Here is a 13,732-nt window from a genome sequence, read left to right on the forward strand (position 1 = left end):
CGGTTTGGTTGGTACCCCGGGTCAAGAAACCTTGTGGATCAAACAACAAGCTGTTGTCGATGCTCTGTTTGGCGCTTTCAGTCCTTCATTATCGTACACGGATACACTAAAGTCCATGTTTAGCATGACTGAAATAAAATTTAAAAACCCGGTCAATTGCAAGTACACTGTCGAGCTCGAGTATTTCTTACTTAGCCTTGAACCCAAAGGATCCTAAACTCGCTAGCTACGGGCTCCGGCGCAATCGAGAGCCTCCTCTCCTTTTACGTTGCGGGGCGCTTGTCATGCGCGTCCACGTCCCTCAGCTGAAAACCCATTCGCCTGCCACGGCGACAAGATCCTCCCCCCATTTATACGCACAGCTCGCTCCATCCTCAGCAGAGATCACACACATACATACACTGATACAAGCATCCATCGCCGATCGCATGAGCGTTGCACAGGCAACTCGACCAGATCGACCGATCCCTCGCGGTTAGCCGGAGCGATGCCTTGCTTGGCGCACGAGTACCACCCCAGGCTCCCGGCCGCTAACCACTGCAAGTCCCTCTCCTGCCTCATCCGGGAGACCTACGCCCACTGCCATGTCCCCTGCCTCAGGACCCCCGGCGCCCGGTGGAGCTCCGACGACGACAGCGACGACGACGACGACATGCTCGACACGAAACAGGTGGCGGCAGAGCATGCTACAGTCATGTTCTTGCTCGATTCACTTGAGGTCATAAGTAACGGCAGAGTAAGATGCCTTGCGTTGATGCTGCAGGTGATACTCAACGAGATGAGGAGGCGGCAGCTGAGGAAGGAGTCGCGGTGCGGCGCGGGCTCGCCGACTCTGTCCAGCGCCTTCGTGTGGTCTTTCACCCCGCTCGTTCTGGAGAAGGTGTCCAGCCCTGAGAAGTTCGTCGTGGTGGAAGGGGGGCAGAAGGGAGAGGCGGAGGCGGGCAGCGACGACGGCGACGCCGAGAGCGAGGCCTTCTTCTCGGTGAAGAGCTTCTTCACGCGCAGCACGAGCCGGGCGGCGACCGTGGCGTCGTTGACGGACATGGGCCCGCCGGCGACGTGGGAGGGCTTCCGGGACTGCGAGGGGTGGCCGTTCGGGCTGTGCCGCCGCCCCGCCGTGCCGCCGCTGCCCAGCACGCCGGCCGACTCCTGGCAATGGCGAAAGCAGAGCAGCGGCCGCAACCTCGCCGTCGCGACGAGCCCGCGCCCTGCATACGGTCACAAGATCACAGCGACTTGAGCGACGCCGCCGTTGACAAGCAAGAACCTTAATGCCCTGGGTTGGATTGGGTACAAATTCTGCGTGCTCTCGGGTATTCAGTTCAAATTTGAGCTGAATACTGGGCGCACACAGAAATCACAGTCACGTTGAGACGGTTTCAGAGTGTTGTAAGTGGTCTCGTTGTCTCTTCTCCTTGGAAGAATCTGCGGTTTATCTCCAAGTGTTCGAGTGATCGTAATCTCCATAACTCACACGCATGTACTTTCAGTGCACTAGTTTCCTTGGTGAATTTGCTTTCCGGCTCCCTCTGCTGTATCTTCTGAAAACGGCTTTCTATCCATGCAGTACGGTGAACTGTAGAGGCACAAACTAAAGCGAAGCAGGAGCGCACTTGCGCGCGCACGGTTGGCTAACTTCACTCGACGACTTGTCAGATGACATGACATGACCAAAAGGGAAAGAGAACGGGATGCCAAAGCGGCGGCATCCGGGGAGGGACCGGCGGGGCACTCCGGCGCTCCACTGCGGTCGACATTGTCGACAATGCTGCGGCCTACGGCCATCGGGCGATGATATCGGAATCCTGATCCGGCGAGACCAAATCCGGGCAAATCGATACGGTGTTGTACTGCGGAGTGTGTCAGAATGCAGAGAGCCGGGTAATGTGTGGGACTGTGCACGAGTCAGAGAGCCGACGGCCACAGCTTGGATCGTGGGGCGAGGACTGAAGATCAAGTAGCTCTGGTCACGGTGAACCTAAGACTGGACCCTACAAGAAAAAAAAACTGTCCAGAAGGCCTTACACAACAACATGGATTTCCACTTGCCGATCTCCCCGCCATGAGTGGAGAGTGCGTTGATCTAGTTTGCTTTGGCGTTTTTGTCGAGCTCTAAGGTGTTCGGTTTGGTTGGGACGCGGCCTGCGTACTCTGTGTCTGTCTTCTTCGCCATTGTTTGGCTTGAGTTTGAGCAAGGCGAGTTGTGTGTCGTTGTTGCCTTGGTGGATGTGGTGTTAACCTTTTGGTGTAGCACTTTGCCGAAAGGCGTTGTGTCGACCATCTTGGCTACTTCTTCTATGAATATATGATATGCATGCTTGTTTGTATTCTAGAGAAAAAAAACTACTATGGATTTTCATAATAGACATTACTAGCAACCTCACGGTCAACCACATAACAGAGTTCATCAACCTTTAGGCATAATTGTCGCAGGTTCAACTCAATCACGAGGAGACTGATTCAATATCCTGGCTGCGGCATATAACACACAGTTTCTTGGCCTTGTTGACACGGATATGCCTTTGTTGGCCTGGAAAAATTAGGCTCTCTCAAATGCAAATTATTTACTTGGTTGGTCATCAACAACTAAAAGTGTTTCGCGCGCTTCACTGCGTTGGTTGTAGCCAGGGTGATCCTGTTGGGCATACTTCACTAAAACTTCTCATTTGTTGAACCATACATGGTGCAAAGTGCAACATATAACATAGTTGAACAGAAGAAAGCAAGGTGTGGGCATAAAGTACAAGCTATCCCAAAAGAGATCATAAGGAATGCAGAACTAACATTAATTTTGTCCAAAAAATACTATTGTAGAAAGTTTCTTGCATTACAATAGGGATAAATAGGTGATTTTTCCAATTAATCAGCCGCTAAATCAATTAATCAGCTATCCGGTGACCCGCCTAATAGCGATTAACTGACCAAGATACCGATTAACTGGCTGATATTTAGAACAATGCGAAACACTATCCTTTTTTGGCAAAAAAGTGCTTGCTTAATTGATGGTTATAACCAATGCATGATCAATCACCATAACATGACCTGCCACTTTTGTCCAAGATATTGTTTCTGTTTGCAGACATTTGAACAATACTAATGATTAGAGGGACTGTGATATCCCAGCCCAGCAGGGTTCAAATCCTATTGCTCGCATTTATTCTTGGATTTATTTTAGGATTTCCGGCGATGCGCATTCAATGGGAGGAGACGTTCTCATCGATGATGAGGTGCCTATAGTGACTTCATAAATTTCAAGATGATATGCCGGCTCAGTCTTTCGGAGGTGCTCATAGGGGTACGGTATGCGTGTGTCCGTTCATAGGGATGAGTGTATGCGCGTGTATATGAGCGCTTGTGTCTGTACTGATGTTAAAAAAGGGAAGTGTTTGTGACCGGGGCGCCGGTCGGGGCTCCGTGCGTTGGATCTCTTTTGATCCAAGGACGCTGTCTGCGCCACGTGTTACCAAACCCATGTTTTTTTAAATGCGCACAGGTTATCCCTTCCCCAGTTTATACTGCAACCGCACGGGGTGTCATTTTGGTGCGAGGAGGCAGGGCGACTGGCGGGCGACGGGCTTGTTGGCGCCTGGAGATCAGGAGCGGCGGCGGCGGCCCAGGGCGGATCTCGATTCTCCGGCGATCTATGGCCCCCCGGATGGTAACTCTCCCCTCGTGCTCTCCCTTTCGTTGTTGTCTCCCCCTCCCCCATTGGCTTTAGGGTAAGGGCGGGTTATGGTACGGGCGAGCCGTTTGTGTTCCCACGGGCCGGCGCCGGCGCCGGCGCGGACGGGGACGGGGTGGTGTTCCCGCGGGTCGAGGGAGGGGGCGGGGTGGTGTTCCCGCGGGCAGAGGGAGGGGGCGGGGTAGTGGATTTGAATCTTCTATTGGCTAGGGATTTGGGATGGGATTGGGATTGGGATTAGGATTAGGGATTTTGTTCATCCACGAACTATGGGATACAGGGAAATGGTATTGTTGTGTTTAAATGGTCACTGAATGCTTCCGAGGGGAAACTTTGAGGAACATTTGTTTTAGATGATAAAGTAGAACAAAGTAAACTTCAGGTCACTGCATGTGAAGATGGATGCACACTGCTATGTTTGTGTTTTTGTGTTGTATATACGGCTGAGACCAATTTTGCACTTTTGCAAATGTACGTGCACTTTGTCTAAGATCATCATCTGCAAGCATGTAGGAGTACTAGAGTTTACCAGCAAATGTACTAGATCAATATGTATTCCAAACCATTTTTGTTGCGTATGATGAACCAAGTTTGAATTCCACAGCCCAATACCCCTGCTTCTGAATCGAGGATCATTCAGATTTGATTGCTGAAACTAGAACGAACAGAAATGAATTCATCTTTGAACATGAATTTTATACAGCATATTTACCAGTAGTTTACACGGAGTGACGGAGTTATGACCGGCCTTGCGCCGAACGCGTGTTCGCAGCAGCAGAAGTTACACGAAACCTGTGAACTCTTACTTGTGTATCTCAAGCTCCAGCGCTAAATGGAATGACGCTGAAAATTAACTTGTTTGAGATCCTGAAGGAATCACACACCGCATAGAGGCATCCTTGTTTGCCATGTAAAATTGTAAATAGGTCTCTTGGTGCTGCAAAATCTCCTAGGTTTTATTCTATAGCAGACGTACTGTAATAAATGCTAATTTCATAGTGCAATGTTTTATTCTATACATTTTTTTATGCGTGCTTGTATGTTTCATAGGTTTTACAGATTTTTTAGGTGTTCATGTATGTTTTTTCCTAGCTACTGATGATGCAGTTTTAGGGTTTTATTGACTTGTTTTTTTTCTTTTTGTAGATGTTGCAGGCACTGATGGTGAGAATGAGGGGAGTAAGAAGGCTAAGAAGAAGAATAAGAAGAAAGGCAATCTATGTGGTTTTAAGTAAAGGTTTAACTCAAAAAGGCTGGCTGAGATTGGGAAGCAAGTAACACCGGAAAAACAGAGAATCATAAGGGAGGGACTGTTTGGAGACTTGTTGGACATCCGGGCTTTCAAGGTGCCCCATGAGCTCATTGAGTTTGTTGTGATGAACACGAATCACATACTCTCTGAGTTCAAACACAAGAATAAATCCATCACATTCAGCAAGCTCATGGTGAAAAGGATTTTCAACGTGCCATCCGGTGATAGACCCGTGAAGCTGCTTAAGAAGAGTGATGAACATGATCTTTGTAGCATCTACAAGGAGGGGAACAGAGCTCCAATCGCCCATGTTGTCAAGTTGCTCACTAGTTGCAGCGATGAGGACGTGGTTATGATAAATAGGACTTGGTCACTCCTTGCGTTGGCAACAGTTTTGTGCCCAACACTGGCAATATGGTGAATCTCGAGTATCTAGCTTCCTTGGAAGATATGTCTTTGGTGCATGAATTCTCTTGGGATGAGCACTTGTTGGCACGAGCGATGGAGGAGGTTGGAGTCTTTCAAGACAAGAAGAGGATGCAAGCAAATACAGAAAAAGCAGCAGAGTTTCAGATTGCTTCATGCCTTCCCATGTTAGCGGTATGCAACGCAACATTATGAAATAGCTCCATCTTTTTTCTTTACTGCATGAAACCTTTTATACATTTCTATAGCTTGCATTTATGTTTTTGTTGGCTAATGTCCTTTTCCCTTCTATGCAGATCATATACATGGATCATATTGATATCCCGGCCGGCCTCCCAAATGATCATGCCATTGATTATTTCGTGCCGAGGATACGTTTTGTTTGTCAAAAGGATTTTAATTGGTTGGATAAAGTTGACAAAAACAAGCTCACTCTTGTCCAACCTTTCTACGGGAAACACACCCAAGTAATTTTGCTACATCCCGCCTATGTATTTTCCTTTGCCAATGGAGTATTAACACCCCCTATTTTTTGCTCACTGAATTTGCATGTAGCAATCTTTGCTTTTCCATTTAGGTTATGGCAGCCTTCCTATTTCTTCCACTCATGTTTTATTTTCCTAGATCCGGAGTTCGTGCAACACCCCCTATGCAGCACAACTCGTGGGACAGGAAGTTGGTGCTGAAGCATCCAGTGGTCAGGGAGTTAGTGCTGAAGCACCTAGTGGCCAAGGAAGCCAAATTCAAGGTGCTGAAATTCAAGCAAAGGACTCTCAATCAAACGAGGCTCAACAAAATGTTGAAGCTGAACCACACCTATCATCATCGCTCAACGATTGGCTGCATCAATCATTCCCTAGCATGCAAGATCTAAGGGTACTTTTTCCCCATCTACACTATCTTTTTCTTTGTATTCATTTCCTGTGTGCCTTTGGCTTCGCATTATTTACTATACCCAGTTGCAAGTGTATTTTTTTATGCATCCCTCATTCTGATGTGCTACAAACATGTTCTGTTTTTGCTTCATATGTGGTTTAAGTTCATACCTACTAGGCTTTTTTGCTGCATCCATATGTCTATTGTGCTACAACTACATTCTGTTTTTGCTTCAAACATATAATAATTTTGCTACATCCATATCAATAATTTGCTACCTAGAGGTATAGATCATTTGTGTTTTATGCTTCATCCATGACAGTAAATTGCTACAATCACACTGTTTATTTGATACATAGTGACACAGTAGCACACCTACCTGTTTCTCGCTTCATCCATACCTCTAATGTGCTACACCCACATTTGTGTTTTTTTACATCCATACATTTCAAAATCTGGATATACTTGTCACTAAAAATGTTGGACACTTGCCTTCTTGTAGGTACCAACTCAGTTCAAATGTTGTACGACAAGCACAAGGGTATTTTTGCAGCGGAGGTGGATGATGTAGTAGGCAAGTTTGGACAGTGTTTAAAGGGATTGCAGTGCAACTGGATGGCCGCTCTCCTTCGTGATGTTGGAGACGCCATCACAGCTATCAATGATCCAAATTTTCCTTTGAAGCACCTATCATGGACAAATGTCGCGGAAAAGAGAATGATGCTAAAGCTGCAAATGCCGGCATTGGTGCTCAAGCTCAAGCTGAAGGTACAACACCTAGCATCAACAAGGATGAAGTCACCGGATTGAACCTACAAGTTGCTAAAGGAAATATGCCCTAGAGGCAATAATAAAGTTATTATTTATTTCTTTATATCATGATAAATGTTTATTATTCATGCTAGAATTGTATTAACCGGAAACATAATACTTGTGTGAATACATAGACAAACAGAGTGTCACTAGTATGCCTCTACTTGACTAGCTCGTTGATCAAAGATGGTTATGTTTCCTAGCCATAGACATGAGTTGTCATTTGATTAACGTCATTTGATTAACGGGATCACATCATTAGGAGAATGATGTGATTGACTTGACCCATTCCGTTAGCTTAGCACTTGATCGTTTAGTATGTTGCTATTGCTTTCTTCATGACTTATACATGTTCCTATGACTATGAGATTATGCAAATCCCGTTTACCGGAGGAACACTTTGTGTGCTACCAAACTTCACAACATAACTGGGTGATTATAAAGGTGCTCTACAGGTGTCTCCGAAGGTACTTGTTGGGTTGGCGTATTTCGAGATTAGGATTTGTCACTCCGATTGTCGGAGAGGTATCTCTGTGCCCTCTCGGTAATGCACATCACTTAAGCCTTGTAAGCATTGCAACTAATGAGTTAGTTGCGGGATGATGTATTACAGAACGAGTAAAGAGACTTCCGGTAACGAGATTGAACTAGGTATTAAGATACCGACGATCGAATCTCGGGTAAGTAACATACCAATGACAATGGGAACAACGTATGTTGTTATGCGGTCTGACCGATAAAGATCTTCGTAGAATATGTAGGAGCCAATATGAGCATCCAGGTTCCGCTATTGGTTATTGACCGGAGACGTGTCTCGGTCATGTCTACATAGTTCTCGAACCCGTAGGGTCCGCACGCTTAACTTACGATGACAGTTTCATTATGAGTTTATATGTTTTGATGTACCGAAGGTTGTTCGGAGTCCCGAATGTGATCACGGACATGACGAGGAGTCTCGAAATGGTCGAGACATAAATATTGATATATTGGAAGCCTATGTTTGGACATTGGAAGTGTTCCGGATGAAATTGACATTTTACCGGAGTACCGGGAGGTTACCGGAACCCCCCGGTAACCTAATGGGCCTTAATGGGCCTAGTGGAGGAAGAGGAGAGGAGGCCAAGGGGCAGCTGCGCCCCCCCCAAGTCCGAATTGGACAAGGAGGGGGCGGCGCCCCCCTTTCCTTTCCCCTCTCTCTCTCCTTCCCCCCAAGTCCTAGTCCAACATGGAAAAGAGGGGAGTCCTACTCCCGGTAGGAGTAGGACTCCTCCTGGCGTGCCCCTTGCCTGGCCGCACCTCCTCCCCCTTGCTCCTTTATATATGGGGGCAGGGGCACCCCATAGACACAACAATTGATCATTGATCTCTTAGCCGTGTGTGGTGCCCCCCTCCACCATAATCCACGATAATATTGTAGCGGTGCTTAGGCGAAGCCCTGCGATGGTAGAACATCAAGATCGTCACCACGCCGTCGTGCTGACGGAACTCTTCCCCGACATTCTGCTGGATCGGAGTCCGGGGATCGTCATCGAGCTGAACATGTGCTAGAACTCAGAGGTGTCGTAGTTTCGGTGCTTGATCGGTCGGGCCGTGAAGACGTACGACTACATCAACCGTGTTGTGCTAACGCTTCCGCTTTCAGTCTACGAGGGTACGTGGACAACACTCTCCCCTCTCGTTGCTATGCATCACCATGATCTTGCGTGTGCGTAGGAATTTTTTTGAAATTACTACATAACCCAACAGTGGCATCCGAGCCTGGTTTTATGCGTTGATGTCATATGCACGAGTAGAACACAAGTGAGTTGTGGGCGATATAAGTCATACTGCTTACCAGCATGTCATACTTTGGTTCGGTGGTATTGTTGGATGAAGCGGCCCGGACCGACATTACGCATACGCTTACGCGAGACTGGTTCTACCGACGTGCTTTGCACACAGGTGGCTGGCGGGTGTCAGTTTCTCCAACTTTAGTTGAACCGAGTGTGGCTACGCCCGGTCCTTGTGAAGGTTAAAACAGCACCAACTTGACAAACTATCGTTGTGGTTTTGATGCGTAGGTAAGAACGGTTCTTGCTAAAGCCCGTAGCAGCCACGTAAAACTTGCAACAACAAAGTAGAGGACGTCTAACTTGTTTTTGCAGGGCATGTTGTGATATGATATGGTCAAGACATGATGCTGAATTTTATTGTATGAGATGATCATGTTTTGTAACCAAGTTATCGGCAACTGGTAGGAGCCATATGGTTGTCGCTTTATTGTACGCAATGCAATCGCCCTATAATGCTTTACTTTATCACTAAGCGGTAGCGATAGTCGTAGAAGCATAAGATTGGCGAGACGACAACGATGCTACGATGGAGATCAAGGTGTCGCGCCGGTGACGATGGTGATGATAACGGTGCTTCAGAGATGGAGATCACAAGCACAAGATGATGATGGCCATATCATATCACTTATATTGATTGCATGTGATGTTTATCTTTTATGCATCTTATCTTGTTTTGATTGACGATAGCATTATAAGATGATCTCTCACTAAATTTCAAGATAAATGTGTTCTCCCTGAGTATGCACCGTTGCCAAAGTTCATCGTGCCCAGACACCACATGATGATCGGGTGTGATAAGCTCTACGTCCATCTACAACGGGTGCAAGCCAGTTTTGCACACGCAGAATACTCAGATTAAACTTGACGAGCCTAGCATATGCAGATATGGCCTCGGAACACTGAGACCGAAAGGTCGAGCGTGGATCATATAGTAGATATGATCAACATAGTGATGTTCACCATTGAAAACTACTGCATTTCACGTGATGATAGGTTATGGTTTAGTTGATTTGGATCACGTGATCACTTAGAGGATTAGAGGGATGTCTTTCTAAGTGGGAGTTCTTAAGTAATATGATTAATTAAACTTAAGTTTATCATCAACTTAGTACCTGATAGTATCTTGCTTGTTTATGTTTGATTGTAGATAGATGGCCCGTGCTGTTGTTTCATTGAATTTTAATGCGTTCCTTGAGAAAGCAAAGTTGAAAGATGATGGTAGCAATTACACGTACTGGGTCCGTAACTTGAGGATTATCCTCATTGCTGCACAGAAGAATTACGTCCTTGAAGCACCGCTGGGTGCCAGGCCTGCTGCTGGAGCAACACCAGATGTTCTGAACGTCGTGCAGAGCAAAGCTGATGACTACTCGATAGTTCAGTGTGCCATGCTTTACGGCTTAGAACCGGGACTTCAACGACGTTTTGAACGTCATAGAGCATATGAGATGTTCCAGGAGTTGAAGTTAATATTTCAAGCAAATGCTTGGATTGAGAGATATGAAGTCTCCAATAAGTTCTATAGCTGCAAGATGGAGGAGAACAGTTCTGTCAGTGAGCATATTCTCAAAATCTGGGTATAATAATCACTTGATTCAAATGGGAGTTAATCTTCCAGATGACAGCGTCATTGACAGAATTCTCCAATCACTGCCACCAAGCTACAAGAGCTTCGTGATGAACTATAATATGCAAGGGATGAATAAGACTATTCCCGAGCTCTTCGCAATGCTGAAAGCTGCGGAGGTAGAAATCAAAAAGGAGCATGAAGTGTTGATGGTCAACAAGACCACTAGTTTCAAGAAAAAGGGCAAAGGGAAGAAGAAGGGGAACTTCAAGAAGAACAGCAAGCAAGTTGCTGCTCAGGAGAAGAAACCCAAATCTGGACCTAAGCCTGAAACTGAGTGCTTCTACTGCAAGTAGACTGGTCACTGCAAGCGAAACTGCCCCAAGTACTTGGCGGATAAGAAGGATGGCAAGGTGAACAAAGGTATATGTGATATACATGTTATTGATGTGTACCTTACTAGATCTCGCAGTAGCACCTGGGTATTTGATACTGGTTTTGTTGCTAATATTTGCAACTCGAAACAGGGACTACGGATTAAGCGAACACTGGAGAAGGATGAGGTGACGATGCGCGTGGGAAATGGTTCCAAAGTCGATGTGATCACGGTCGGCACGCTACCTCTACATCTACCTTCGGGATTAGTATTAGACCTAAATAATTGTTATTTGGTGCTAGCGTTAAGCATGAACATTATATCTGGATCTTGTTTGATGCTAGATGGTTATTCATTTAAATCAGAGAATAATGGTTGTTCTATTTATATGAGTAATATCTTTTATGGTCATGCACCCTTGAAGAGTGGTCTATTTTTGATGAATCTCGATAGTAGTGATACACATATTCATAATGTTGAAACCAAAAGATGCAGAGTTGATAATGATAGTGCAACTTATTTGTGGCACTGCCGTTTAGGTCATATCGGTGTAAAGCGCATGAAGAAACTCCATACTGATGGACTTTTGGAACCACTTGATTATGAATCACTTGGTACTTGCGAACCGTGCCTCATGGGCAAGATGACTAAAACGTTGTTCTCTGGTACTATGGAGAGAGCAACAGATTTGTTGGAAATCATACATACAGATGTATGAGGTCCGATGAATGTTGAGGCTCGTGGCGGATATCGTTATTTTCTCACCTTCACAGATGATTTAAGGAGATATGGGTATATCTACTTAATGAAGCATAAGTCTGAAACATTTGAAAAGTTCAAAGAATTTCCGAGTGAAGTTGAAAATCATCGTAACAAGAAAATAAAGTTTCTACGATCTGATCGTGGAGGAGAATATTTGAGTTATGAGTTTGGTCTACATTTGAAACAATGCGGAATAGTTTCGCAACTCACGCCACCCGGAACACCACAGCGTAATGGTGTGTCTGAACGTCGTAATCGTACTTTACTAGATATGGAGCGATCTATGATGTAGATTTACCGCTATCGTTCTGGGGTTATGCTTTAGAGACGGCCGCATTCACGTTAAATAGGGCACCATCAAAATCCGTTGAGACTACGCCTTATGAACTGTGGTTTGGCAAGAAACCAAAGTTGTCGTTTCTGAAAGTTTGGGGCTGCGATGCTTATGCGAAAAAGCTTCAACCTGATAAGCTCGAACCCAAATCAGAGAAACGTGTCTTCATAGGATACCTAAAGGAGACTGTTGGGTACACCTTCTATCACAGATCCGAAGGCAAGACATTCGTTGCTAAGAATGGATCCTTTCTAGAGAAGGAGTTTCTCTCGAAAGAAGTGAGTGGGAGGAAAGTAGAACTTGCTGAGGTAACTGTACCTGCTCCCTTATTGGAGAGTAGTACATCACAGAAACCGGTTTCTGTGACACCTACACCAATTAGTGAGGAAGCTAATGATAATGATCATGAAACTTCAGATCAAGTTACTACCGAACCTCGTAGATCAATCAGAGTAAGATCCGCACCAGAGTGGTACGGTAATCCTGTTCTGGAAGTCATGCTACTAGATCATGATGAACCTACGAACTATGAAGAAGCGATGGTGAGCCCAGATTCCGCAAAATGGCTAGAAGCCATGAAATCTGAGATGGGATCCATGTATGAGAACAAAGTGTGGAATTTGGTTGACTTGCCCGTTGATCGGCAAGCAATTGAGAATAAATGGATCTTCAAGAAGAAGACTGACGCTGACGGTAATGTTACTGTCTACAAAGCTCGACTTGTTGTGAAAGGTTTTCGACAAGTTCAAGGGATTGACTACGATGAGACCTCCTCACCCGTAGCGATGCTTAAGTCTGTCCGAATCATGTTAGCAATTGCCGCATTTTATGATTATGAAATTTGGCAGATGGATGTCAAAACTGCATTCCTGAATGGATTTCTGGAAGAAGAGTTGTATATGATACAACCGGAAGGTTTTGCCGATCCAAAGGGAGCTAACAAAGTGTGCAAGCTCCAGCGATCCATTTATGGACTGGTGCAAGCCTCTCGGAGTTGGAATAAACGCTTTGATAGTGTAATCAAAGCATTTGGTTTTGTACAAACTTTTGGAGAAGCCTGTATTTACAAGAAAGTGAGTGGGAGCTCTGTAGCATTTCTGATATTATATGTGGATGACATATTACTGATTGGAAATGATATAGAATTTCTGGATAGCATAAAGGGATACTTGAATAAGAGTTTTTCAATGAAAGACCTCGGTGAAGCTGCTTACATATTGGGCATTAAGATCTATAGAGATAGATCAAGACACTTAATTGGACTTTCACAAAGCACATACCTTGACAAAGTTTTGAAGAAGTTCAAAATGGATCAAGCAAAGAAAGGGTTCTTGCCTGTGTTACAAGGTGTGAAGTTGAGCAAGACTCAATGCCCGACCACTGCAGAAGATAGATAGAAAATGAAAGATGCTCCCTATGCTTCAGCCATAGGCTCTATCATGTATGCAATGCTGTGTACCAGACCTGATGTGTGCCTTGCTATAAGTCTAGCAGGGAGGTACCAAAGTAATCCAGGAGTGGATCACTGGACAACGGTCAAGAGCATCCTGAAATACCTGAAAAGGACTAAGGATATGTTTCTCGTTTATGGAGGTGACAAAGAGCTCATCATAAATGGTTACGTTGATGCAAGCTTTGACACTGATCCGGACGATTCTAAATCGCAAACCGGATACGTGTTTACATTAAACGGTGGAGCTGTCAGTTGGTGCAATTCTAAACAAAGCGTCGTGGCGGGATCTACGTGTGAAGCGGAATACATAGCTGCTTCGGAAGCAGCAAATGAAGGAGTCTGGATGAAGGAGTTCATAT

At 45.4% G+C, this 13,732-nt stretch overlaps 1 protein-coding gene across 2 annotated transcripts; it reads left to right on the plus strand.

Annotated features, from left to right (window-relative positions):
* The first annotated feature begins 322 nt into the window (after positions 1 to 322).
* On the plus strand, positions 323 to 2,267 carry LOC125556169. Of its 2 annotated transcripts, XR_007305029.1 has the most exons (3): positions 323 to 670; positions 764 to 1,456; positions 1,568 to 2,267. XR_007305029.1 is itself a non-coding variant. In XM_048718949.1 (2 exons), the coding sequence occupies exons 1-2, from the start codon at positions 488 to 490 to the stop codon at positions 1,238 to 1,240; spliced, it is 660 nt and encodes a 219-aa protein (XP_048574906.1). In that variant the 5' UTR covers positions 323 to 487; the 3' UTR covers positions 1,241 to 1,526. The 2 variants fall into 2 exon arrangements, 1 of the variants encoding a protein (XP_048574906.1); XM_048718949.1 differs by lacking the exon at positions 1,568 to 2,267 and having other exon boundaries at positions 764 to 1,526.
* Positions 2,268 to 13,732: the final 11,465 nt, after the last annotated feature.

This window comes from Triticum urartu, chromosome 5, assembly GCF_003073215.2.
Source record: "Triticum urartu cultivar G1812 chromosome 5, Tu2.1, whole genome shotgun sequence".
In the NCBI taxonomy this organism is placed as follows: Eukaryota; Viridiplantae; Streptophyta; class Magnoliopsida; order Poales; family Poaceae; genus Triticum; species Triticum urartu.

Excerpts from the sequence above, each read along its gene's own strand:
- LOC125556169 (XM_048718949.1), top strand. The coding sequence starts at position 488 with ATGCCTTGCTTGGCGCACGAGTACCACCCCAGGCTCCCGGCCGCTAAC. Across the intron at positions 671-763 it reads ACATGCTCGACACGAAACAG|GTGATACTCAACGAGATGAG; the intron begins GTGGCGGCAGAG and ends TTGATGCTGCAG.